General features: G+C 45.9%; 1 protein-coding gene across 1 annotated transcript in view; it reads left to right on the top strand.

The window, feature by feature from the left end:
- The window catches only part of LOC119971412 (Golgi-associated kinase 1A-like), a 48,816-nt gene that overhangs the window by 11,131 nt on the left and 9,839 nt on the right, over positions 1 to 27,846 (top strand). Inside the window, exons 2-3 of the mRNA XM_038806897.1 lie at positions 3,058 to 4,399; positions 27,179 to 27,255. Coding sequence (XP_038662825.1) covers positions 3,356 to 4,399; positions 27,179 to 27,255 — 1,121 coding nt within the window. The 5' untranslated portion in view covers positions 3,058 to 3,355. The remainder of the gene's footprint in view (positions 1 to 3,057; positions 4,400 to 27,178; positions 27,256 to 27,846) is intronic.

The following is a 27,846-nucleotide window of genomic DNA, read 5'->3' as shown; positions in this document are numbered from 1 at the left end:
ACAGTGTGTACACCACACTGATATAAAATACCTTCAAACAGTGTGTACACCACATTGATATAAAATACCTTCAAACAGTGTGTACACCACACTGATATAAAATACCTTCAAACAGTGTGTACACCATACTGATATAAAATACCTTCAGTGTGTACACCACACTGATATAAAATACCTTCAAACAGTGTGTACACCACACTGATATAAAATACCTTCAAACAGTGTGTACACCACACTGATATAAAATACCTTCAGTGTGTACACCACACTGATATAAAATACCTTCAAACAGTGTGTACACCACACTGATATAAAATACCTTCAGTGTGTACACCACACTGATATAAAATACCTTCAAACAGTGTGTACACCACACTGATATAAAATACCTTCAGTGTGTACACCACACTGATATAAAATACCATCAAACAGTGTGTACACCACACTGATATAAAATACCTTCAAACAGTGTGTACACCACATTGGTATAAAATACCTTCAAACAGTGTGTACACCATACTGATATAAAATACCTTCAGTGTGTACACCACACTGATATAAAATACCTTCAAACAGTGTGTACACCACACTGATATAAAATACCTTCAAACAGTGTGTACACCACACTGATATAAAATACCTTCAGTGTGTACACCACACTGATATAAAATACCTTCAAACAGTGTGTACACCACACTGATATAAAATACCTTCAAACAGTGTGTACACCACACTGATATAAAATACCTTCAAACAGTGTGTACACCACTCTGATATAAAATACCTTCAAACAGTGTGTACACCACATTGATATAAAATACCTTCAAACAGTGTGTATACCACACTGATATAAAATACCTTCAAACAGTGTGTACACCACACTGATATAAAATACCTTCAAACAGTGTGTACACCACATTGATATAAAATACCTTCAAACAGTGTGTACACCACACTGATATAAAATACCTTCAAACAGTGTGTACACCACACTGATATAAAATACCTTCAGTGTGTACACCACACTGATATAAAATACCTTCAAACAGTGTGTACACCACACTGATATAAAATACCTTCAGTGTGTACACCACACTGATATAAAATACCTTCAAACAGTGTGTACACCACACTGATATAAAATACCTTCAGTGTGTACACCACACTGATATAAAATACCTTCAAACAGTGTGTACACCACACTGATATAAAATACCTTCAAACAGTGTGTACACCACATTGGTATAAAATACCTTCAAACAGTGTGTACACCATACTGATATAAAATACCTTCAGTGTGTACACCACACTGATATAAAATACCTTCAAACAGTGTGTACACCACACTGATATAAAATACCTTCAAACAGTGTGTACACCACACTGATATAAAATACCTTCAGTGTGTACACCACACTGATATAAAATACCTTCAAACAGTGTGTACACCACACTGATATAAAATACCTTCAAACAGTGTGTACACCACACTGATATAAAATACCTTCAAACAGTGTGTACACCACTCTGATATAAAATACCTTCAAACAGTGTGTACACCACATTGATATAAAATACCTTCAAACAGTGTGTACACCACATTGATATAAAATACCTTCAAACAGTGTGTACACCACACTGATATAAAATACCTTCAAACAGTGTGTACACCACACTGATATAAAATACCTTCAAACAGTGTGTACACCACATTGATATAAAATACCTTCAAACAGTGTGTACACCACACTGATATAAAATACCTTCAAACAGTGTGTACACCACATTGATATAAAATACCTTCAAACAGTGTGTACACCATACTGATATAAAATACCTTCAAACAGTGTGTACACCATACTGATATAAAATACCTTCAAACAGTGTGTACACCATACTGATATAAAATACCATGTAACAGTGTATACACCACACTGATATAAAATACCATGTAACAGTGTATACACCACATTGATATAAAATACCATGTAACAGTGTATACACCACATTGATATAAAATACCATGTAACAGTGTATACACTGCACTGATTTAAAATACCATCAAACAGTGTATACACCACACTGATATAAAATACCATGTAACAGTGTATACACCACACTGATATAAAGTACCATGTAACAGTGTTTACTGCACACTGATATAAAGTACCATGTAACAGTGTATACACCATACTGATATAAAATACCATGTAACAGTGTATACACCACATTAATATAAAGTACCATGTAACAGTGTATACTCCACACTGATATAAAATACCATGTAACAGTGTATACACCACATTAATATAAAATACCATGTAACAGTATATACACCTAACTGATATAAAATACCATAAAACAGTGTATACACCACACTGATATAAAATACCATGTAACAGTGTATACACCACATTGATATAAAATACCATGTAACAGTGTATACACCACATTGATATAAAATACCATGTAACAGTATATACACCTAACTGATATAAAATACCATAAAACAGTGTATACACCACACTGATATAAAATACCATGATACAGTGTATACACGACACTGATATAAAATACCATGTAACAGTGTATACACCACATTGATATAAAATACCATGTAACAGTATATACACCTAACTGATATAAAATATCATAAAACAGTGTATACACCACACTGATATAAAATACCATGTAACAGTGTATACACCACATTGATATAAAATACCGTGTAACATTGTATACACCACATTGATATAAAATACCATAAAACAGTATATACACCACACTGATACAAAATACCATAAAACAGTGTATATGCTACACTGATATAAAATACCTTCAAACAGTAGATACACCACACTGATATAACATACTGTGTACATGGTATAAATTTCACTGGTTTAAAATTCCGTAAAATATCTTCATGAAAGAGTAAATTATTGCCTAAAGTTGAATTGCCTTATGCTGCCTGGAGTTGCAGATTTACCCACAATTAAATCAAGGCTGTAATCTACTTTTGGGACTTGAATATATATCATGTGGATTTTATCTTTGCAGTTTTCATCATCCTCTGAACCCCTTGGTGACATTTCATCTGCATGAAGCTCCCAACCATTCATTATTCTATATATAAAAATATCTCAGCTTCTTCAATGCGTCATCGTCTTCTAAGAATTCCCAAATATTCATTGCTCTGCCTTGGATGCGGGGGCTACGCTTAACCAATAAAGAGTGCGATGGAGCGACAGGCAGAATTGAAGTGAATCTTGATTCTTGAACGGTTCTTTAAACTGTACCGGAATTTTAAAACTTCACCGTTTTCTTGGCACCTGTGGTTTCTCTGCGACGGTCAAGTATGAGACTGAACCGGAAGAAAATGCTTCTATGTGCCAGCCTGCTTGGATCTGTGTATCTCCTGCTTTGCAGAATGCAAACATTGGATGTCACCTCAATGGCAATGGAGAGGGAGCCCCATAGCCGGGGAGCTGAGCAGCCTTATGCAAGAGCAAATGGAGTCAAAGGCAGAGGTGTTCGCCAGAGTGTTTTACAACCGAAGAGTAAATACAAATGGAAGGAGTTTTTTGTTCCGAATTCTGTGCAGATTATAGAGTCAAACCTAAATGAAAAGGCCTACAAAGTCAGAAAGACAAAAAGCAAAAGTGGTGTGAAGTGGTTGGGAGAGGACAATGAAATAGTGGGTGCTCCACAAGACGCTATGGATAAGGTCACCACTCAGAAATCAGGCAGGAAGAATAATGCGGATTCCCCAGTAAGACAAGAAGTGAAGAAGAGGAAAGATGTAAAGAAACCAGCAAAAAACAACTTGCAATGTTCCCAGTTTGGCACTTTCCACTCGATGGATTTCCTTGGGGGGTCACCCTCAAACAAACCCAGCACGTGGTTCAGTCAGAGAGATGCGCAGCTGGTAAAGTTCCTTGCTGAAGGATTTGTTCAGAAGGTTGACCGCCTGACCAAGGGGAAGCAGATGGTCCGTGTCGTCTTGGGCATTAACCGTACACTTCCTGGAGAGGGCAGCAGAGACCAGTGCAGAGCTGGAGTTTGTGGAGTTGTGAAGGAGCTCGGTGACCTGAAGGAGGTCGCTGCTTTCCACTTGGACAGAATTCTGGGCCTTCATGTCAGTCAGCCTGTAGTCGCGCGGAAACTACATTCCCTCCTGCTGCCATCCAGATACAGGGACAGATTGGCAAGGCCTGTCGTGTGGTGGGATCCGCAGATCTCTCTTTCCCAAAGTGCCAACCAGTACCTGGACACCTATCTCTTCCACGTGGCTCAGTTCCCATCTGTCTTCAGGCAATGCAGTGAAGATAAGGCTGAAGTGTGTTTCCGGGACAACAGCCCAGAGCTGGAAAAGCTGAAATTGTTGGATTATTTCTTCCAGGTAATTTCGGGAGAAGGGCACTTGTAAATTTCTGCACCCTTGGTTTGTACCACATCGGGAGATTTGTTCTGAGTATTAATGACTGCACCTCAGGTAGGATATATTGGGCTGAATTCTCTGCCGTCGGGATTCTCCATTTTGCCGGCAGTCCAGGGTTTCCAGATGGCGTGGGGCTGCCCCACAATGGGAAACCCCAATGACCAGCTGGCGAAACGGAGAATCCCAATGTTGTGCCACACCAGAAATCTGGTGCGCCGCCCATTGAGTTTGAAGTGGGCGCGATGCAGATTTAGAATCAGAGAATCTCTATAGTGCACAAGGAGGCCATTCGGCCCATCGAGCCTGCACTGACCCTCTGAAAGAGCCACCTACCAGGACCCACTCCCCCGCCCCATCCCCGTAACCCAATCTAACCGTTGGACATTAAGGGCAATTTAGCATGGCCAATCCATCTAACCTGCACATCTTTGGACTGTGGGAGGAAACCGGAGCACCCGGAGGGAACCCACGCAGACACGGGGTGAACGTGCAGACTGCACACAGTCACCCAAGGCCAGAATTGAACCCGAATCCCAGTCGCAGTGAGGTAGCAGTGCTAACCACTGTGCCACAGTCCATTCTCAGGATGACACCAGATCTGAGAAGTGGCTCACCACCCCCTTCTGACTTAGGGATGGAAGATAAATGCTGGCCTTATTTGTCATTATTTATTTATTTGTCAAATTATTGAAAAAAGAGGGTTGAATTATGAGCACAAGCTGCTCACGACCTCTTGAGTATTGAGTCAGGTGAATCGGCCATGCTAAATTGGCGGATCGGTGCAGATTTGATGGGCCAAATGGCCTCCTTCTGCACTGTAGGGATTTTATGATTGAGGGAGGAAGAGGTGAGACGATCGAGGTGTTTATAATGTTAAAAGGGTTTGAGTGGGTAGCTGGGGAGAAACTACAACCACACAAGGGGGAACCAGGATGAGGGGTAAATCATCATAAATCTGAACAAGAGCCTTGAGGATCAATATCAGGAGGCATTTTTCCAACCAAAGGATATCAGAAATTTAGAACTCACTCCCTCGGAAAACTGTGGGTTCTGATATAATGGGAGGTTTTAAGACTGGGATTGATGGATTGGTGTTAGGGACAGTCAGCAAGGGAAAGGGAGCAAAGGCAGCAATTTGAAATTAACTACAGCTGTAATTGATTGCTGGGAATGGCTCGAGGGGCTGAATGGCCAACTCAAATGTCTTTTTTTTGGTTTTCTTCCTGTCTTTCCCTCCCTTATCCTGACATTCCATAACAAACAGGGAAGGTCCTGTGTGAGTTCATAAATTCATAAGATATAGAAGCAGAATTGGGTCATTTGGCCCATTGAGTATGATCCACCATTCTATCATGGCTGATATGTTCCTCCTCTGCTACCTATACTGTTACAAACCAAGAGCTGGATCCATGTCTTTTGCAAAACCACAATGTGATCCAATGTTCCAGATATGCAAGAATCCAGGCCATTATTTCTCAACCACTGGTTCACTGCAATGTTCTCTTCTAGATCTCTCTATTATCATATTCATTGCAATTCAGACATTCCTCCCATTTTTCCAGTCCTCAACTCTATCCCTTTCCTATTCCTTGCAGAGACAGTCCACCTCCTCGGACAATGCTCGGCACAACATCGAGGGCCGAAGGGCCTGTTCTGTGCTGCACTATTCTATGTTCTATGTTCTATGTTCCATCTTCAAAGGGGAGAGGTTCAATACTCGCTTTGTGCTGAGTGAAGCAAGATCTGACACCACAGTCAGGGCCTATGATGGATGAATCTGGCAGAGTTCACACCCCAGACCCCAGTCCAGTGCCTGCAGCCAGCCAGTGCATTTGTATAAGAGCAGCTTGGGATGGAGCAACATTTGACCATGATGCCTCTGTGGCCGAATAGCTTGTTAGCACTTATAGTCCAGTTTTAAGTTGGACAAAGTGCTACAGGCCCTTCAAACTGACCAGCAGCATGTGGCATTGCTTTCAGGGGAACAGGGTAGTGAAAGGGGGTACACCGAGATAATGTTTGAAGAGTTATCATTGTGTGGAGAAATCCATTTTGCTTCACTTTCGAATGTCAGGTGAGAAATGGTTACAAATACACGCCACATGGCGAAATAAAATCTTCCCTACACTTCTGGCATTCTGTCCATTGCTTGTGTTCCTCCTTCTCCCATGCTCTTCTTTCTTTCTCCCTTCTCTCTCAACCCTCCCACCCCATGCTCTCTCTCTACTCATTCTCCTCCCGCACCTCTCATTCTCTGTCTCTCCTCCTTGCTCTTTTTAAAAAATCTTTCATTGGCATTTCCCATATTTATAAACAGTCGTATATAACCCCCCCCCCCCCCCCCCCCCCCCCCCCCGGAGTTGCGCTGTCTTTTGGTACCTCATCTATCTAGGCAGCACGGTAGCATTGTGGATAGCACAATCGCTTCACAGCTCCATGGTCACTGTCTGTGCGGAGTCTGCACATCCTCCCCCTGTGTGCGTGGGTTTCCTCCGGGTGCTCCGGTTTCCTCCCACAGTCCAAAGATTTGCAGGTTAGGTGGATTGGCCATGATAAATTGCCCTTAGTGTCCAAAATTGCCCTGAGTGTTGGGTGGGGTTACTGGGTTATGGGGATAGGGTGGAGGTGTTAACCTTGGGTAGGGGGTAAGGTGCTCTTTCCAGGAGCCGGTGCAGACTTGATGGGCCGAATGGCCTCCTTCTGCACTGTAAATTCTATGAAATTCTATGAAATCTTGGTGTTTTTAAAAGAAATTCTCATTAGGTTACTTCTTGTTGCTGGCCTCAAATAGGTTTTGGAACAGGCCGACAAACTGCCCCCAAGTATCCAGGAAGCCTTCCTCTGACCTTCGAATTGCATACTTAATCTTCTCCGGGTGGAGAAATTCCGAAAGGTCAGCGAGCCAGTCTGCAGCTTTGGGCGGTGCTGCCGATCGCCAGCCGAGCAGGATTCTCCGGCATGCGATTAGGGAAGAGAAAGTTGGCCTCCTTCCCCATGTGTAACTCTGGCTGCTCCGATATTCCAAAGATTGCCACTATTGGGCAAGGCTTCACCCTCACCCCACAACCTTGGACATTGCCTCGGAGAAGGCTGCCCAGAACCCAGCAAGTTTGGGGCAAGCCCAAAACATGTGGGTGTGGTTGGCCGGGCCCCTCTGGCACCGCTCACATTTAACCTCCACCTCCGGGAAGAACCTGCTCATTCGGGTTCTGGTCAGGTGCGCTCTGTGCACCACTTTGAGCTGCATTAGGCTGAGCCTTGCGCAGGAGGAGGTGGAGTTGGCCCTGCTCAGTGCTTCGTTCCAGAGTCCCCCATCCTGCCTCTGTCCCCAGTTTGCCCTCCCATTTTCGTCTGGTCCCGTCCAGTGGTGTTCGGGCTCTGTCCAGTAGCTGTCCGCATGTTTTCCCACATAGGCCCCCCCCCCCCCCCCCCCCCCCCCCCCCCCCCACCTCGTTGCTTGTGCCTATCAGGTCCTCTAGTAGTGTGCTTTCTGGGGCCCCGGGGTACCCCACTGTCTCTTTACGGAGGAAGTGTTTTATTTGGAGGTGCCTCATTTCCTGTCCTTTTGCTAGTTTCCACTTACTCGTCAGTTTGTCCAGTGTCGCCAGTCTGTGCTCTATGTAGAAGTTCCCGACCGTCAATGTGCCTCCGTGCCGCCTCCATCTTTTGAAGGTGGTATCTAGTATTGGTTGGGGGGGGGGGGGGGGGACCTGTGATTGCCTCAGATGGGGGCCATAAGGGACATTTTGGTTATCCCGAAGTGCTGTGTCAACTGGGTCCACGTTCTCAGCGTGGCCGCTACCACTGGGCTCATTGAAGGGGATGGTTGAGGGGGATGGGAGTGCTGCTGTGGCCAGAGCACGGAGGGTTGTTCCTTTACAGGATGCCTTCTCCATTTGTTCCCAATCTGTGTCGGGTTCTTGTACCCATCCCCTCACTCTTTCTGCCGTTGCTGCCCAGTGGTAGTATTGTACGTTCGGTAAGGCCAAGCCCCCTTTGATTTCCCTTCTTTGCAGTGTCTGCTTGGGAATTCTCAGGTTCTCCCCCCCCCCCCCCCCCCCCCCCCCACCCCTCCTTCCCTCCACCACACACACACAATCACCATGATTAGACTGTCTACATTTTGGAAAAAGCCCTCGGGATGAAGATTGGAATGGATCTAAACAGGAAGAGGAACTTTGGCAGTACGTCCATCTTGATCTCTCCACCAGGGAGAGTGAGAGTGAGCCCCACCTTTGAAGGTCTTTTCTTACTTCCTCCACCAGGCTGGTCAGATTCCACTTGTGGATCTGTGTCCAGTCTCTGGCTATCTGGATCCCCCTCCTCCTTGCTCTTAATCCCAAATCTGCATCATACTATTTCTCTTTATTTTCACCCTCCCCCTCTCTCTTTTACTCTTTTGTCTCCATCTCTCTCTTTACATTCCCCACACCCCTATTTGAGGAATGTTAGTATGAGACGGTTGGAGAATTTCAGACTGAATGTATATTGTTAGAGAGGCCCCACACTTGTTAACTCAACAAAATGCTTCTTCCAAACTTACTAGGAGTCTCTCCTGGTTTTTCCTCGGTCTGGCTGTGTGCATCTTGGGCCATGTGCCTGGTTGGACAGCCCAGGGTTTGCCAATTAAATATACCTTTCTGAAATTGTACCCTGAAGGTGGCAACGCAGGTTGATAGAGTGGTCAAGAAGGCATACAGTATGCTTGGATGGGATTTTGAGTACAAGAGTCGGCAGGTCATGTTACAGTTGTATAGGACTTTGGTTAGGCCACATTTGGAATACTGCATGCAGTTCTGGTCGCCACATTACCAGAAGGATGTGGATGCTTTAGAGAGGGTGCAGAGGAGGTTCACCAGGATGTTGCCTGGTATGGAGGGTGCTAGCTATGAAGAAAGGTTGAGTAGATTAGGATTGTTTTCGTTGGAAAGAGGGAGGTTGAGGGGGGACCTGATTGAGGTCTACAAAATTATGAGAGGTATGGACAGGGTGGATAGCAACAAACTTTTTCCAAGAGTGGGGGTGTCAATTACAAGGGGTCACGATTTCAAGGTGAGAGGGGGAAAGTTTAAGGGAGATGTGCGTGGAAAGTTTTTTACGCAGAGGGTGGTGGGTGCCTGGAACGCTTTGCCAGCGGAGGTGGTAGAGGCGGGCACGATAGCATCATTTAAGATGCATCTAGACAGATATATAAACGGGTGGGGAGCAGAGGGATCCTTGGAAAATAGGCGGCAGGTTTAGATAAAGGATCTGGATCGGCGAAGGCTGGGAGGGCCGAAGGGCTTGTTCCTGTGCTGTAATTTTCTTTGTTCTTTGTTCTTTGAAATGTTTCAGAGCTCAGTAATAAAGACAGTGGTACAACTATTTCCAGAGAGTTGTCAGATATTTCAGACACATGATCCAATTTATTTTAGTCAGTATTCAGTCGATCTTCAGTCTGGCTGAAGTGGAGCTGAATGTTCAGACGTTTCCCAGATTAATAAAAATCTTTAACATACTTTGGCTTTCATGTCTGATTCCTCCAATGTCCCACAAACTATATGGTGAGCCCAGAAGGGTCGGCACCCAACATTTTAAATTTGACTATTTTTAGGGCATTTTTGTACAGTTTTTAAAAAAAGAGAGGTTGAGATGACTGCCATAAGCAGTTGGAGAGAATCACTTCACAAATGTAGGAAAGTAACAATCGTGTAAAATAGAGTGACCACTGATTCCAGGGTCACTGAGTCCCAGGGTCACTGATTCTGCAGTCAGTGACTCCCGGGGTCACTGATTCCCAGGGTCACTAATTCTGGGGGTTATTGATTATGAGGTCTGATTTCCAGGGTCACTGATTCCCAGGGTTAGTGACTCTGGGGTCAATGATTCAGGGTCACTGATTCCCAGGATCACTGATTCTGTGGTCAGTGATTCCCGGGGTCAGTGATTCCCAGGGTCACTGATTCCGAGGGTTATTGATTCCTGGGGTCACTGATTTCCAGGGTCACTGATTCCCGAGGTCACTGATTCCTGGGGTCACTGTTTCCCGGGCTCACTGGTTCCCGGGGTCATTGATTCTGAGGTCACTGATTTCCAGGGTTAGTGACTCTGAGGTCAATGATTCTAGCGTCACTGATTCCAGGGTCAGTGCTTCCGCGATCACTGATTCTCAGGTCACTGATTCCCTGGACAGTGATTATGGTGTCAATGATTCCGGGTCATTTACTCTGGGGTCAGTGATTCCAGGCACTAATTCTGGGATCACTGATTCCCAGGGTCAGTGACTCCACGGTCATTGATTCCCAGTGGCACTGATTCCTGGGTCAATGATTCTGCGGTCAGTGATTCCAGGTTCATTGATTCCATGCTCACTGATTCCTGGGTCAATGATTTCCAGGTCATTGATTCCGGTGCCATTGATTCCTGGGTCAGTGATTCCAGGGGTCAGTGATTCCAGGGTCAGTGATTTCACGGTCACCTGTTTCTGGAATCAGCGATCCCGGGGTCAGTGATTTCGGGTTCATCTATTCCCGGGATCATCATTCCCAAATCAGTGATTCCCGGGGTCAGTGATTCCCAGGGTCAGTGATTCCTAGGCCATTGATTTATGAGTCAGAGATTTCCGGGGTCAGTGATTCCCAGCATCACTGATTCTGGTGTCAGTGATTCCGAGGTCAGCAATCCAGGAGTCAGTGATTCCAGGGTCAATTCTGGGGCAGTGATTCCGGGGTCAGTGATTCCGAGGTCAGTGATTCCTAGTTCATGATTTGAGGGTCACTGATTTGAGAGTCACTGATTCTGGGTCACTAATTCTCGGGTCACTGATTCCGAGATCAGCGATTCTGGGGTAATTGATTCTGGGGTCACTGATTCGGGGGTCACTGATCCGGGGTTACTGATCCGGGTTCACTATTCTAGGGTCAGTGATTCCGTGGTCAGTGATTCTGGGGTCAGTGATTCCAGGGTCACTGATTCAAGGGTCACTGATTCCCAGGGTTGGTGTATCAGGTGTCACTGATTCACGGAGATGATGTATCAGGGGTCACTGAATCCAGGGTCATTGATTCTGAGGTAAGTAATTCCCATTTCACAGATTCCATGGTCAATGATTCCGTGGTCAGTGATTCTGGAGTCATTGATTCCGGGGTCACTGATTCTGGAGTCACTGATTCTAGGCTCACTGATTCCAGGGTCAGCAATTCTGGGGCCACTGATTCTGCGGTCTGTGATTCAGGGGTCCGTGATTTCAGAGTCACTGATTCTGGGATCGCTGATCCGGGTTCCGTGATTCCCAAGTCACTGATTCAGGTTCTGAGATTCGGGGGTCACTTATTCTCGGGTCAGTGTTTCTGGGGTCTGTTATTCCAGGGTCACTGATTCCCAAGTCATTGATTCTGGGGCCAGGGATTCTGGGATCACTGATTCCGGGGTCAATGATTCTGGGCTCACTGATTTCAGGGTCACTGATTCCGTAATCGTTGTTTTTGGGGTCTCTGTTTCCAGGGTCACTGACTCCATGGTCAGTGATTCTGAGGTCACTGATCTGGGTTCTGTGATTCTGGGGCCAGTGATTCTGGGCTCAGTGGTTCTGTGGTGACTGATTCCAAGGTCAGTGATTCCGGGGCAGGTGATTAATGGGATCTGTGACCATCAACTCCTCTCCATTCCAGCGGCTGGTTAGGCTATCAACTTCATTAGGGTTGGGATTCATATGCGAATGGCTCGATCACTGTCAAACCTCATCTATTACAATTTATTTAACTCATACGAGAGATATTTCTGTCCACATCAGGATGTGGCTTTGGAACATGACCTTTTCCACATTCCCACCTCTACCCTTTGACCTTTAGTATTGTCGATGATCGCGCCCAGGTTTAGCGCATCCAGTGACATGGTGAGACTCCATTGACATTTTGTGATATCAATAATGTGCAAATTTGAAGCACAAGGGAATGTTTTGAAATCTATATCTGTGGGTGCAGGCTGGGTGTATTAAAATCCACCATATCAGGGCCTGAAGCCACTGATCGCTTTTTTCACCAGGTGTTACGAGCAGGACGTTGGAGTGAGAATGGTTCCGCCTCCCCTGCTGTGATCTCAGCTCAGGAGCGTGAACCATGCTTTGATCCAAGCTATTTTCCTCCATCTCCTGCCTATCACACCATTCACAGGCCGATGGGATTTAAAATCAACCAGGCCTCATTCTGCTGTGGGATGGTGACTCACCAGCCCAACAACCCACCAGCAAACGAAACACAGCAGATCTGACACCTATGAAGAGAAAAGCCAGGTTAAATTTAGGGGGACGGCCCTTCATCAGAACCACAGCACATCAAAAACTTCAATCTGTCTTTTCCCTTTACATACCTGATGTGTTTTCAAGGCACGGGTCTCTCTGACAAACAGGAATTTCACCATCAAGCTTGCAAATTCTATTTTGTGAATGTATCATTAACATAGAACATAGAACAGTACAGCACAGAACAGGCCCTTCGGCCCTCGATGTTGTGCCGAACAATGATCACCCCACTTAAACCCACGTAACCCGTATACCCGTAACCCAACAATCCCCCCATTAACCTTACACTACGGGCAATTTAGCATGGCCAATCCACCTAACCCGCACATCTTTGGACTGTGGGAGGAAACCGGAGCACCCGGAGGAAACCCACGCACACACGGGGAGGACGTGCAGACTCCACACAGACAGTGACCCAGCCGGGAATCGAACCTGGGACCCTGGAGCTGTGAAGCATTGATGCTAACCACCATGCTACCGTGAGGCCCCTTAAGTCAGACCAAAACACTGGAAATGGCATTTGCTTCATCTTTTGGTGTCTGTATCAAATGATTTGAATATGATATCTGAGGCATATAAGGGCAGCATGGTAGCGCAGTTGTTAGCACAGTTGCTTCACAGCTCCAGGGTCCCGGATTTGATTTCCGGCTTGGGTCACTGTCCGTGCAGAGACTGCACGTCCTCCCCGTGTCTCCGTGGGCTTCCTCCGGGTGTTCCGGTTTCCTCCCACAGTCCAAGGATGTGCAGGGATAGGTGGATTGGTCATGGTAAATTGCCCTTAGTGTCCAAAAAGGTTAAGTGGGGTTACTGGGTTACGGGAATAGGTGGAGGGATGGTGCAGACTCGATGGGTCGAATGGCCTCCTTCTGCGCTGTAAATTCTATGATTCTATGAGCTCTGAACCTGAACCTGTGAAGATGAGGATAATATTTGGCGCTTGCTGAAGGTCTATCTAAAACTGGCTTTGAAGGTGAACCATATTCTAGTGAGTGTTGCAGAATTTTGTAAACTGTTCCTCTGCTAAAATCAGGAGATTAATATCCACATGCAGTTTAGTAACTTTACTGGAGAACATTTTAACCCAGCAATCTGAAGTTGAATGAAAACAGCACAAATCAAATTCTTATTGTGTAACGATGAAATGGTAAAACTTCCTCATCTCTTCCCCAAGCCCAGCCATTCAGCATTTCTTTTCAATATGCTTAGATGATTAAACAGATTTGTGTCGAGCTCAATTGCTCTGTGCTCACTCCCTTCATAGAATCCTACAACACACCATTCAGTCCACAGTACCCATGTTGGCTCTTTGAAATAGAGTTCCAATTAATTCTGTTCCCCGTTAATCAGCCCTGCTAATTTTTCCTTTTCAAGTTTCTTTTCTAATTCTTTTTTGAAAGTTGTTGTTGAATTTAACTCCACCACTCCTACAGATCCAGATCACATTCCAGATCACATTCCAGGTCACATTCCAGATATTATCCCAGATCATATTCCGGCTCACATTCCAGGTCACATTTCAGATCACATCTCGGATCACATTCCAGGACAGATTCTGGATCATATTCTGGGTCACATTCTAGATCACATTCCATATCACATTCCAGGTCACATTCCAGATCACATTCTGGGTCACATTCTGCATCATATTCTGGATCACAATCCAGATCACATAAGAACATAAGAACCAGGAACAAGGAGTTGGCCATCTGGCCCCTCGGGCCTACTCTGCCATTCAATAATGATCATGGCTGATCTTTTTGTGGACTCAGATCCACTTAGCCACCTGCTCACCGGAATCTTTTATTCCTTTACTGTTCAAAAATCTACCTATCTTTGCCTTAAAAACATTTAGTGAGATAGCCTCAACTGCTTCACCAGGCAGGGAATCCCACAGGTTCACGACTATTGGGTTAAGAAGTTCCTCCTCAACTCAGTCCTAAATCTGCTCCCTCTTATTATGAGGCTACGCCCCCTAGTTCTAGTTTCACCCGCCAGTGGAAACAAACTCCCTACTTCTATCCTATCTATTCCCTTCATAATTTTATGTTTCTATAAGATCCCCCCTCATTCTTCTAAATTCCAATGAGTATAGTCTCAATCTACTTCGTCTTTCCTCATAAACTAATCTTCACAACTCCGGAATCGACCTAGTGATTCCGGGTAACATTCCAGATCATATTCCGGGTAACATTCCAGATCACATTCCGGGTCATATTCTAGATCATATTCCATATCACATTCCAGGGCGCATTCCAGGTCACATTCTGGGTCACATTCCTGATCACTTCCCAGATCACATTCCCAGTCACATTCTGGATCACATTCCAGATCACATTCCCAATCACATTCTGGATCACATTCCAGATCACATTCTGGGTAACATTCCATTTCACATTCTAGATCATATTTTATATCACATTCCAGGTCACATTCCAGATCATATTCCGGGTCACATTCTAGATCATATTCCATATCACATTCCAGGGCTCATTCCAGGTCACATTCTGTGTCACATTCCTGATCACTTCCCAGATCTCATTCCCGGTCATATTTTATATCATATTCTGGGTCACATTCCAGATCACATTCTGGGTCACATTCTGGGTCACATTCCAGATCACATTATAAATCACATTCTAGATCACATTTCGGATCACATTCCGGGTCACATTCCGGATCACATTCCAGATAACATTCCATTTCACATCCTAGATCACATCCCATTTCACATACAGATCACATTTCCGAACATATACCGATCACATTCCAGATCAAATTCTGGACCATATTTCGATCATGCATTTTGTTCTCTTTTATGGAAACGTAACATTGATGGAAAGTAAAGTCATAGAACTGTAAAATGTTATGAACATCAGCCCATTCAGCCCCTTGTATCTGTCCCAACTCTCCTGAATGTAGCCTCATTTAGTCTCACCCCTCAGCTGCTTCACCTGACTCATACACATTAGTGCTCAGCAAGCAATAAGGGTTTGGACTTCTAAGATCCTGTGCAACAATATTAACACGCAAAGCTACTGAAGGGATTGACTGTTCCTAGGTCTGCTGAACAGGAGGTGCAGCTGTTTGAAGCAAATGAGGTCCTGTCAACTCTATCTTGGGCTTATATCAGGACTTCCTGAGTAGCACTCTTTCTGCACATCTTTTGAAACTCCAATGTAAATCATTCCACACTCCAGTGAGTTGGCAGGAGGCAAAGCCAATGGCCACCAGTCACATACCCGTATTTTCATTTAGATTTAGCTGTGTCCCTTCACATTGTATTGTGTCATCCCTATGCATTAACAGGGACACCAGGGATTGTGGAGGGAGTACCTTGACTTCAGTTTAGTAAATATATCACCCACAAATTGCTAAACACAACCACACTGTATATTAGTCTGTGGTTATCAATAAATTATGGATGTCAGAATCCATCTATTACACCGGAGGAAACATAATTTCTTACAGATCACCTTCACACAGATTTAATAACCTCAAAGCACTTGATTGTAATCATATTGGCTTACATGTTAATAACATGTTACTCATTACATGTTACTACTTACATGCTAATAGTTACATGCCATTGCTTGCATGGTACTACTTACATGGTACTAATTACATGTCACTGCTTACATATTACATGTTACTACTTACATGGTCCTAGCTACTTGCTACTACTTACATGTTACTACCTTCATACCACTGCTTGCTGATGGCAACATCTCTTCAATTGGCAGTTTGATTGACATTGTGTCAGGACATTACACTGTTGTGTTGTACTTACTGAATTTCACGTTTCCCATTTCTTCAATTCATTCTGCTCCCTGACTCTGTCCAGCATGATCTTTATCATGGGTTTCTCACATGTCAGCTGATGGAAGGTCTTCTGATCCATGTATATCCCATCCACCGCATAAACCTTGTCTATTTCTGTTACTTATCCAAACAAAAGTCGAAATTTTGATTAATCATGACCTTTATGGAAATGAAGGTTGACGTTTTTAAAAATAATATCTTCTTGGTGCCGAATTTGATAAGCCCCCATAATGAGTCCGGGAATCGTTGTGTGTGATTAACCTGCGCCTATTCCTTCTGGTGCAAATTTCAAGCTGCCTGTTCATTTACCTGATTGTAATACACAGCCAGAACAAGTGACTGCATGTCTGAGCACGGAGAACATGAGTTGAAGCCAGAATATGATGCCTAAAGCGAGCTCTTAAAGGGGAGATCCATTTTGTATGGAGTATGTACTATTGCATAAAGCTAGGCAAGAGTGTCTGGCGTTCAGAAAAAATGAATATGGTGAAACAGGGACAGAAAGGTCTTGATGGTTCTCCAATGCAGTACTTGGTGTCGGAGAAATTAGGTACTAGAGCCATGTGGGTACCAGTAACTCCTTCAGATGGACACTGGGAAGGCAATGGAGCATAAATCCATCACAGTCAATGCCAGACGTCGAGCCCCAAGGATCGGCATTCAGTGCAGCAAGAGATTCAATGGCTTGAGGAACATACAAGGAGGTCACTCAGCCCATTGAGTCTACTCCGCCATTCAACTAAATCATGGCCAATAGAGATAGAACATACATACAGTGCAGAAGGAGGGGCAGCACGGTGGTGCAGTGGGTTAGCCCTGTTGCCTTACAGCGCCGAGGTCCCAGGTTCGATCCCGGCTCCGGGTCACTATCTGTGTGGAGTTTGCACATTCTCCCCGTGTTTGCGTGGGTTTCGCCCCCACAACCCAAAGATGTGCAGGCTAGGTGGATTGGCCACGCTAAATTGCCCCTTAATTGGAAGAAATTAATTGGGTACTCTGAATTTTAAAAAAAAAATACAGTGCAGAAGGAGGCCATTCGGCCCATCAAGTCTGCACCGACCCACTTAAGCCCTCACTTCCACCCTATCCCCATAACCCAATAACCCCACCTACCCTTTTTCGACACGAAGGGCAGTTTTTCGTGGCCAATCCACCTAACCTGCACAACTTTTGACCGTGGGAGGAAACCGGAGCACCCGGAGGAAACACATGCAGACATGGGGAGAATGTGCAGACTCCTCACAGACAGTGACCCAGCGGGGAATTGAACCTGGGACCCTGCCCCTTCTACTTTAATGTCCCTTCTACTTTAATGCCATTTTCCTGCACAACCTCATAACCCTCAATATATTTATATCCAGTAATCTATAAATCTCTTTTAATGTCCTCAATAACTGAGCTTCCACATGCTCACTGGGGTAAAGAATTCCAATTGCAAAGATTCACCACACTCTGACCTAAGAAGTTCCTCCTCATCGTAATCAGAATTGGCCTACCATTTACTCTGAAACTGTGCTCCTGGTCTAAGACCACAACCCCACCTCCCCCTTCAACCCCTCCCCTCCACGATCCTCGGCAATCCCCACAGCCAGGAGAAACATCCTCCCTGCATCCACCGCATACAGAGCCCTGTGAGAATGATATGTTTATCAATGAGATCAGTGGTCAAGGCGAGTGAATGGATCTTCAAATGATGCATCCCTCATAAATGCACAAAGAGCTACACACACCATTCATTTGCTACAAATCCCCATCACTCACCTACTAACGATCTCTGCCAAGCATGGTTCATACCTGGCATTCATAGCTTCACCTCAGCCTCACACACTTTGCACAGCTGTGAGCCTCACGTCACATCTCACAGCTTGCACACCCTGTCAGCTATTCAACCCCCAGAGCCACATCCGCCAAACACATTGCAGCATGCTCAGTGACACACTTCCCTCTCTCTTGAAAGGCAAGGTGGCATACAACCAAAAGCAGCAGTACCTAACCAACAGGTGTCACGTGTAGCTGCATGTACTCTGCACCAGCTCTCCAAACAGGCATTATGGCTTAGTGCCATTCCCCTGCCTTTTCCCCATACTCCTGCACATTGTTTCAATTCAAGTTATCATCTAATGCCCCTTTGAATGCCTTAATTGAACCTACCTCCACCACACTTCCAGGCAGTGCTTTCCAGACCCGAAGCACTAATTGTGGTTTCTCAAATCACATTTGCTTCTTTTAAATTGTGCCCTCATTCTTGATTCCTTCACGAGCAGGAACAGTTTCTCCCCATTTACTCTGTCCACCCACCTCCTGATTTTCAACATCTCTATCAAATCTCCTCAAAGCCTACTTCTCTCCAAGGAGAACAGTCCCAAGCTCTCCAGTCTATCCTCATAACTAAAGTTTCACATCCCTGGAACCATTCTTGTAAAACTCTTCTACACTCTCAGCATTGAGTTCATATCCTTCCTATAGTGTGGTGCCCCAAACTGCGCACAATAATCCAGCTGAGAATTAATCTAGTGTCTTGTATAGGTTCAGTATAACCTCCTTGTTCTTGTACTCTATGCCCATATTAATAAAGCCCAGAATACTATATGCTTTATTAACTGTTCTCTCCACCTGTCCCACCACCGTTAATGATCTATGCACATATACACCCAGGTCCCTCTGCTCCTGCAGCTCCTTGAGAGTCTCATCCCTTATTTTATATTGTCTCCCCATGTTCTTTCATCACCTCACATTTCTCCACATTGAACTTCATTTGCTATCTGTCTTCCCACTCCACCAACTTGTCTGTGTTCTTTTCAGGTTCTACACTGTCCTCGTCACAGTTTACAATACTTCCAAGTTTTGTATAATTTTGCAAACTTTGAAACTGTCCCCATACACCAAAATCTAGATCATTAATATATACCAGGAAGAGCACGTGTCCTAACATCGACCCCTGGTGAACAGCACTGCAAACCTTCCTCCAGTCTGGAAAATACCCATTGACTATTGTTCTCTGCTTCCTATTATTCAGCCAATTTTGTGTCCACGTTGTTATTGCCCCTTTTATTCTATGGAGGGGACTTGGAGGAGAATTTGTAGGTGGTAGTTTTCCAATGTGTCTGTTGGCCTTTTCCTTGTGGATTATGGAGATCGTGGGTTGGAAGGTGCTGTTGAAGGAGCTTTGGTGAGTTCCTGCAGTGCATCTTGTAGATGGTTACACACTGCTGCGACCATACATTTTGGAGGAGGGAGTGAATCACCAGGATGCTGGCTGATGCTATTTCTGGTGCCTAAATCAATGCTTGGTGATCAGTCCAGTTTAATCCCTTTTTTCACTTTGCTGTAGCGGTTTGATACAACTGCTGTTGGCCTGGAGTCCCAATTTCCATCGGCAAAGGGCATTCGTGAATCAGATGGATTTTTATGACAATCAACAATGGTTTCATGGTCATCAGTACTGAGACTAACATTTCATTCCTCATTCATTGAATTTTAAATTCCCCTGCCCACCACCCCCGAGCATTAGCAAGGGCCTTTGGATTGTCTCATGACATTATCGCTCTACCACCGTCTCCCTCCACAACTGCGGCTGTGGTCAGAGGCATAGATGAAAGCACTGAAGGTGACAGTATGTTCCTAATGAATCCACCTTCTCACATCCCACTTTCTGTGCATCCCACAATCTCTTCTGATTTACAATCTGCAGACGGTGTAAGCATCACGTATTTATTCCCCTCCCTACCCCTCACAACAACCCCACCCTCATGCCTTTCTCATTTCAGCTGCTCAAGATCTGAAAGCTGGCGAGGTTATGGTGGAAGTGAAAACGTTGGAAATGCAGAGAGAGACAGCGATGAAGAAGAAACACCGTCACTCGTTCTCGTTCTCACATCAGAGCCACCAATCATAGAATCATAACATGAAGTTGGCCTGTTGGGCGGCCAGCTCTCCATCCTCAGCAGCTTCCTCCGGTTCCTCTGGGGCAAGCTTCGTTGCTGCAGCTTCCTCCTCCTCGAGCAGCTCCCGCTTATAGAGCTGCAGTGCACCCCCAAAGCTATGATGACTAGGAGTAAGGCCGCTATTGCTGGTTATATTCCAATCTGCAGGGGGTGACAGGCAGACATGTTAGCATGGTGTGTACTGATGTGCTCAATCAGGTCCATCGGGCTACATGGTGCCTGGTGGCACTGTAGACTCAACCATCACATGTTCCTCTGGCCCTGGCGCCCATCCCTGCTGCCAGGAGTACCATTGGTTGACTCTACCATTGCCAGCGGTATGCTCCGCGGCCCCGTCCAGCGCTCCCATGTCAGGGCTAATGTGGCCGTTGCCCTTGGATGGGCTCCGTTATGCCCCACCGGTGGGTGACGGCTGGTTGGGGGTGCGGGGCAGTGGTATGGCGGAGGGTGGGGTGCGGGGATGGTGGGGTGAAGGGTAGGGGCTGGAGTACGGGTCTGGTGGGGTGGGAGAGTGGGGTCTGGGGGTGGGGGCACCCATGCAGCCGATGTCACTCTGCAGAACCAGGGGCCAAGGTGGGTGGTCAGTGGTGTGCGCAGCAAGGCAATTGCCTTGCAGGCCGCGGCAATGATGGTCTGTGACTGGTCACCGCCCCAGTCCCGTGGAGGGTCACCCCGGCGCCCTTGGCCTGTCCCCCCGTCACCCCCCCCCCCCCCACCCCGTTGCCCAGATGTCACCCTCTAGTCTGTCATGTTGGTGGAAATGCTGATGGTACACTGGACTGACAGAATGCCAGCATCAAGGCAGCAGCCTGGATACTGGGCATTGGCCTCCATAATGTATTAAGGATATTTTCACACCAGCTCGGTGTTGAGGGAGTGGAATTATTTAACAGTTGTGGTACATCTCAGAATTTAGATGTACAAAGCCACATGTGTGCAGTCAATGCCACTCTACACCACGGGGAAATCAGTTATCCTGGTTAAGTTGCATATTCACCCTGCCTACTTCCCTTTTTACAAGTAAGTGAGGTGTGTTCCCCTTTATTTGCATACAGTCTGCCAGTCACCTTCCTTATACAACAGTCGGTGGTGAACTGCAAGATGTTGAAAATGTTGCTTGCTCCAGCCTGGAAGAAGCCCAGTGTGAGGAAGTTCAAAGCAATGGTCATTCTCCACAACTGGCAGTGCCATCCTTCCCCCTGCTCTGAGGTAGCAGGTCTGCCTGCAAGAGGTGTCCAATTTCTGGGACACCTCATCAGTGAACTGGCGGCATCACGTGCCATTCCTGGCTTAGATTGAGGTATGGTGAATTAGGTCCTTGGATTAAGAGCCTTTCTCCCCCTCTTCTTCCTCCCCCTTCTTTGAGCAGCATGTCCTGCTCTGTGCTGGCTCTGGTCATTCTCAGGTTGCAGGCCAAGGGGAAAGGTAACTACAGTACCCATGACTGCCAGCAGGTGTCAGGAGCAAGTTCCTTGCAGTGCAAACCATGGCCTTCACCATGTGCCATACTACTGCCTTTGAGACGTCACCAACTATAACACCACGCATTGCCAGCAACTTCCTGATTCGCAGCAAAAATCTATCAGATGCTCCCTTTTAAATAATGCTATTGGGATCCTCCCTGCTTTTGACTGTTTGCTCAGTTATGCAAGATTAAGGGTAGGCCTGCTGAATTGCATGATGGGAAAAGCAGCAGCTTTTGCATTTTGCTTGGCAAAGATCAGGAAATGTTGGGAAATATTAGACAGTCTGTCGAAAACATTGATGTCAGATTTACATATGGGGAGCACAGGTACAGATTGCTGTGACTTTAAATGCAAAGGTCCTGGTGCTGATTTGCAAATGTTCATCAAAACAAAATGTTTATGGAAGAGAAAAGTAATCAGGCTTTTAAACAATGTGAAATGGCTCATCTCCAATAGTCTCTGACGCAAGACAATTATCCGTCCAGGTCCTAATACAGTAGGGGGCCATGTATTCACAGGAGGATTTTCTTTTTGTTTAAAGTACTTTATTAAAAACATATGCAAAACATAAACAAATAAAATACACACTCCACAAAATCAGTCCAGTTTGTACAATTTTCCACTTTTATCCCCTCTCCCTCCACACCCCCCTCCCCCAATGACGAAAAATTCCTCAAACAGCATCATGAACAATCCTCACCACATCTCGAAGCCCTCCGCTGACCCCCTCAACTCAAACTCAATCTTCTCCAACCAGAGAATGTTGTACAAATCCCCCAGCCAGGCTTCCACCCCCGGCGGTGTATCCGTCCTCCAATTCAACAGGATCCTTCATTGGGCAATTAGAGAGGTGAAGGCCACGACATTGGCCCCCTTCTCCTCCAGAAGCTCCGGCATCTCCGATACCCCAAAGATCACCACCATTGGGTCCGGCTTGACCTCCACCTCTGCAATCATAAATAACGTCCCAAACACGGCCTCCCAGTACCTCTCCAGCTTCTCGCAATCCCAGAACATGTGTCCATGATTCGTCCACACTGCCCATACTCATCGGCCACCTCTTGGAAGAATCCACTCATCCTCACCCGAGTCACGTATACCCTATGCACCACCTTGAACTGAATCAAGCTCATCCTCACGCAGGAGGAGGTTGAGTTCACCCACCACATCGCCTCACAGCACTGCCCCTAACCTATTTCCCCTCCAACTCCTCCCCCCCTTTGTTCTTGATCTTCACCACTTTACCCCCATCCTGCTCCCCCACCACCCGTATATGTCTCCAATGCAACGCTCCCCCAACTCATACGGGAGCAGCAGTTGCTCTAACAGTGTGGGTACTCCGGCAGCTTGGGAAACTCCCTCTACTCTTTCTGCGCAAAGTCCCACACCTGCATATATCTAAATTCACTGCCTCTCGATAACTCAAACATCTCCAGTAACTTGTCCAGATCCGCAAACCTCCCATCTAGGAACAAGTTCCTAACCCTCTCCAGCCCCACCTCCTTCCGCTTCCCATACATCGCATCCATCTCCCCCGGCTTGAACCTGTGGTTCCCACACAGTGGAGTCAGCATCGACATCCTCTTCGACTTGAAATGTCTTCTCAGCTGATTTCACACCCTGGTCATCTCCCCCACCATCGCCTTACCTCTCCACATTCGCTGCCCTATAATAGTGCAGCATGTTTGTCTCTGTTTCTGCAACAGAACCCTCTTTATCCTCGGCCCTTCCCTGCCCATACGAACTCTGAGATCACTGTCTCCAACCTCCGGAAGAAGGCCCTCGGGAGAAAGATCGGGAGCACCGGGAGAAAAAACAGAACCTTGGCAGCACATACATCTTTATCACCTGCACTCTCCCTGCCAGTGTAACGTGTAATGTATTCGACCTCTCAAAATTCCCCCTACTCTCCTCCACGAATGTTGTCAAATTCCACCTGTGCATTGTAGCCAATTCTCACATCACCTGAATGCCCAACTACCTGAACCTCTCCCTAGCTACCTTGAACGGCAACACCTCCAAAAAGGCCGCCGCCCCTCCGCATTCACTGGAAGCACCTCACTATTCCAGACATTTAGCTTTTACCTGGAGAAGGCCCCAAACCTCTCCTGATCCTGCCCATGTGCTCCAGCGGGTCTGACACAAACAACAACAGATCATCTGATACTTGGTGCTCCCTGCTCCCCTTCACAATCCCCTGCCACTCCACAGACTCCCGAAGGCCAAGGGCTCAATGATCGCAAACAGCAGCGGCGATAATGGACACCCCGTCTCGGTCCCCTGTGCAGTCCAAAACTTGGTAAACTCATCTCATTTGTACGTTCACTTGCAATCTGGGATACATACAACAGACGCACCCGTGCCATAAACTTCGGCCCAAACCCAAACCTTCCCATAATTTCAACTAAGTACCTCCACTCTACCCGATCAAAGGCCTTCTCCACATCCATGGAAACAATAACCCCCCCGATGGAGTCATGACCACATTTAATAGCCTCCTGATATTACGAGAGCTCTCTGTCCTTTACAAAACCCGTTTGATCCTCAGAAACCACCCCTGGCACACACCCCTCCATCCTCCCCTCCAACAGCTTAGCCAGTACTTTCACGTCTGTATTCAACAGTGAAATAGGCCTGTACGACCCACACTCCAGCAGATCCTGCCCCTTCTTCAGGATCAGTGTAATCAACGCCTGTGTCAGCGTCTGTGGCAACTCCCCCCTCTCCAATGCCTCACTCCCGCTCGAAGGCCCAACCCTCCCCCCATTGGTCCCTCCTTAGCCTGTGCAATCGGCCTCTTGCCCACTTGAATACCCACCCAGCCGACAACCCCACCTAACGGGTCCCACCATTCACACCCCTTACCCATAAAGAAAAGCATTCAAAATCACAAATCACCTCCTGCCCAAAAGAAAGACACAACAAAAAGCGAAAGGGGAGGGGGGGGGGGGGGGGGGGGGGTGATCACCCTCTTACAAACTCCGGGAGCATTGTACAGGAGTTTCACCCATGATGTGAATCCTGTTCCCAGCCCAAACCCCTCTAGTACCTCAAAGAGGTATTTCCACTCAACTCTGGTGAAGGCCTTTTCTGCATCCAGGGAAACAATACCTCTGGTCACATTCAGCAGTCGTCTGATGTTTCCAGTTCATTGTCTACCCTTAACAAAACCTGTATGTTCTTCTATGACCACCTCTGGTACACAGTTCTCCAGCCCCTTAGGCAGGACTTTTCGCGTCCACATTGAGCAGCGAAATAGGTCTGTATGATCCGCATTCCGTTGGCTCTTTGTCCTTTTTCAGTATCAGCAATATGATCATCTGTGTTAGCGTTGGAGTCATGGTGCATCTCATTTGCGAGTCGCAAACATCTCCCTCAGGTGCGGGGCCAAATCTTTTGTAGAAGTGTGTCTTCGAACATTAACCTGGGTCTCCGGATTATTAGCCCAGTGATAGCCCCACTAGATCATCATCCCCCCAGGAGATTTTCTGAGTAAATTATCCCAAGAAGAAGAATTTATAGTAGAGGAAAACATCTCTGCCTTGAGGCTAAAATATAGGTCATCTGTAGACTTTGCTCCAATCACACGAGCGCACCATTTAGTTTGAACAAGTTGTGCAATCATCCTGCAATGCAGACTGACTCTGTTGGAAAGGGCCAAGGGCTGACCTACGGACCTGATACCCTGGCAGTGAAGGAATGAAGGAAAAGTCCACTTGAATCTCAAAATCCCGCATTGCAGAAAATCAACGCAGATAGTCAGAGGGAAACCCGTGCTTCTCTCAAGCCATCTTTATTCATCTTAAGCAATGAAACAGTTAAAGATGTTTACTTAAAACATTGTTTGATTGATGGAGGGGAAGGAAATCTCCAATTTTAGTTCAATACGTTGAATGGGTGACCTCTGTGTTGTTCAGACTGGTGCATGCAGACATTAATCACGTTCTCACAATGAAATCTTGGATTGTCAGTCAGTACGAGACTGATCCTGTCAGCTGATAGGATGCAGCACTGATGTTGCCCTTGAAGAAGGCCCACAGCCCTCAGCCCGCCGCTGCTGGTAGGCAATGCTGAGGTTGTGAGGGATGAAACTGAGACCGGAGGATATTTATTGAGATAAGCACATTTTAGCACTTGATAATGTCAGAGTTTACACGCAAAGAAACCACACAGGATATTTTATACATTATAGCGTTTCAAGCTTCACTGTATGAGCTTCCGTTCTTGTGAACAGTGCTCGCAACAGTGACATTTTTTTTAAAAAAAAGATGTAACAAAATATAAAGTCTTCACATCATCTTTTGAAAACATCAATAACAAAAGTGTTGGCCTTAATCCCAATGGTTGGCATTAAACTGGTTTCTACTCCCTGTTGGGTCATTATCTTAGCTGTTGTGGCATAAAAGTCAGTTTGAATGCTTATGAGGACTATATCTCATCACAGCTACATTACAGAAACTGGTCTGTTCTCAGCAAAGTGGTCTTGAGCCAAATCACTTGCAATGAATCCCATAGACCAATTTAACAAAGAACACAGCTGTAAAACTCCATCTGTTTTCTAAAATAGCAATTCTGAAACATTGCTTCCACGTGTGTTGAACAGCAGCTGGATCACGGATGATGACCACAGTGCCTTTCAATTAAGTACATCCACTCTACCCGATCAAAGGCCTTCTCCACATCCATAGAAACAATATCTTCCCCCCCCGACGGAGTCATGACCACATTTAACAGCCTCCTGATATTACGAGAGCTGTCTGTCCTTTACAAAACCTGTTTGATCCTCAGAAACCACCCCTGGCACACACCCCTCCATCCTCCCCTCCAACACCTTAGCCAGTACTTTCACGTCTGTATTCAACAGTGAAATGGTCCTGTACGACCCATTGTGACTGCAATCCGAGGAAGATTGAATCGACCTAGAAGAGATAATGGTCCCACTTCTATATTTGGATGCAGCATCTCTGACTCTACATAGAAAAGCATTTGACACAGAGGAAGATTAAACAACACCTGTAGCTCAGGCCACGTGTATGCTTATCAAGCTGAAATGCTTTCTCTTTTTCTCCACAGTTGTCGCCTGTTCTGCTGACTGCCTCTGTTTTTAATACTATACCACAGTGTGGTCATGTATTTTGTGCTTTGGATTCATATCTGTTCGGTCAGAGCCCTGGTGCTTTTAGTATTGATTTATATTAATTCAGTTATTTTTGAAACTTTTGTCTTTTTCCAGGGGGACGTGCAGATAAATTTGGCCAGCTTTGGCAGGGACAGGAATCGACGTACAATAAATTTCAATGATTTAGATTGGTAAGTGTACAGAACGCCTGTGCAAATGTCAAATGTCAAATAATACATAGAAGATACAGCAGAGAAACAGGCCATTCAGCCCAACCAGTTCATACTCGGTGGCATGGGTCCATTGTTGTTGCAGAAAGGTGGCAGAGTTTGTGCCTGTCACTTCCTGCGTGGGAGGTTCCTTGAGGGTTGGTGTTGAAGAGATTGGTTCAAAGGAACCCAGAGCTGCTCCCACACCACTACAAGGAGTAGACCTTGACTTTATCCGGCAGTGTAAAATGGGTGACAGTAAATTCGCAGTCCCAATCTCTATTTCCGTTAAAGTCAATGAAGAGAGTTGTAAAATGGGTTGCTGATTCTTTAACCCCCATTTTATACTGCTAATACTCCAGAGACCCAGGTTAATGCTCTGGAGTCAAGGGTTCAACTCCCACCACGGCAGCTGGTGGAATTTAAAATCTGTCCATAAAGACAAGGGGGTGAGACTTTCTCTGATCTTGGCAAAGGCCGATGTTGGGTGGGAAACGTGGAGTCGAGTACGCCAACAGCAATGGTGGCTTTTTTTGCCGTAGTCTGCGGCACATAAAAGAAAACAATTGCTGT

Source organism: Scyliorhinus canicula, chromosome 9 (assembly GCF_902713615.1).
Source record: "Scyliorhinus canicula chromosome 9, sScyCan1.1, whole genome shotgun sequence".
Lineage (NCBI taxonomy): Eukaryota > Metazoa > Chordata > Chondrichthyes > Carcharhiniformes > Scyliorhinidae > Scyliorhinus > Scyliorhinus canicula.
The sequence above is the reverse complement of the archived record's forward strand: the minus strand, read 5'-3'. Positions and strand labels throughout refer to the sequence as shown.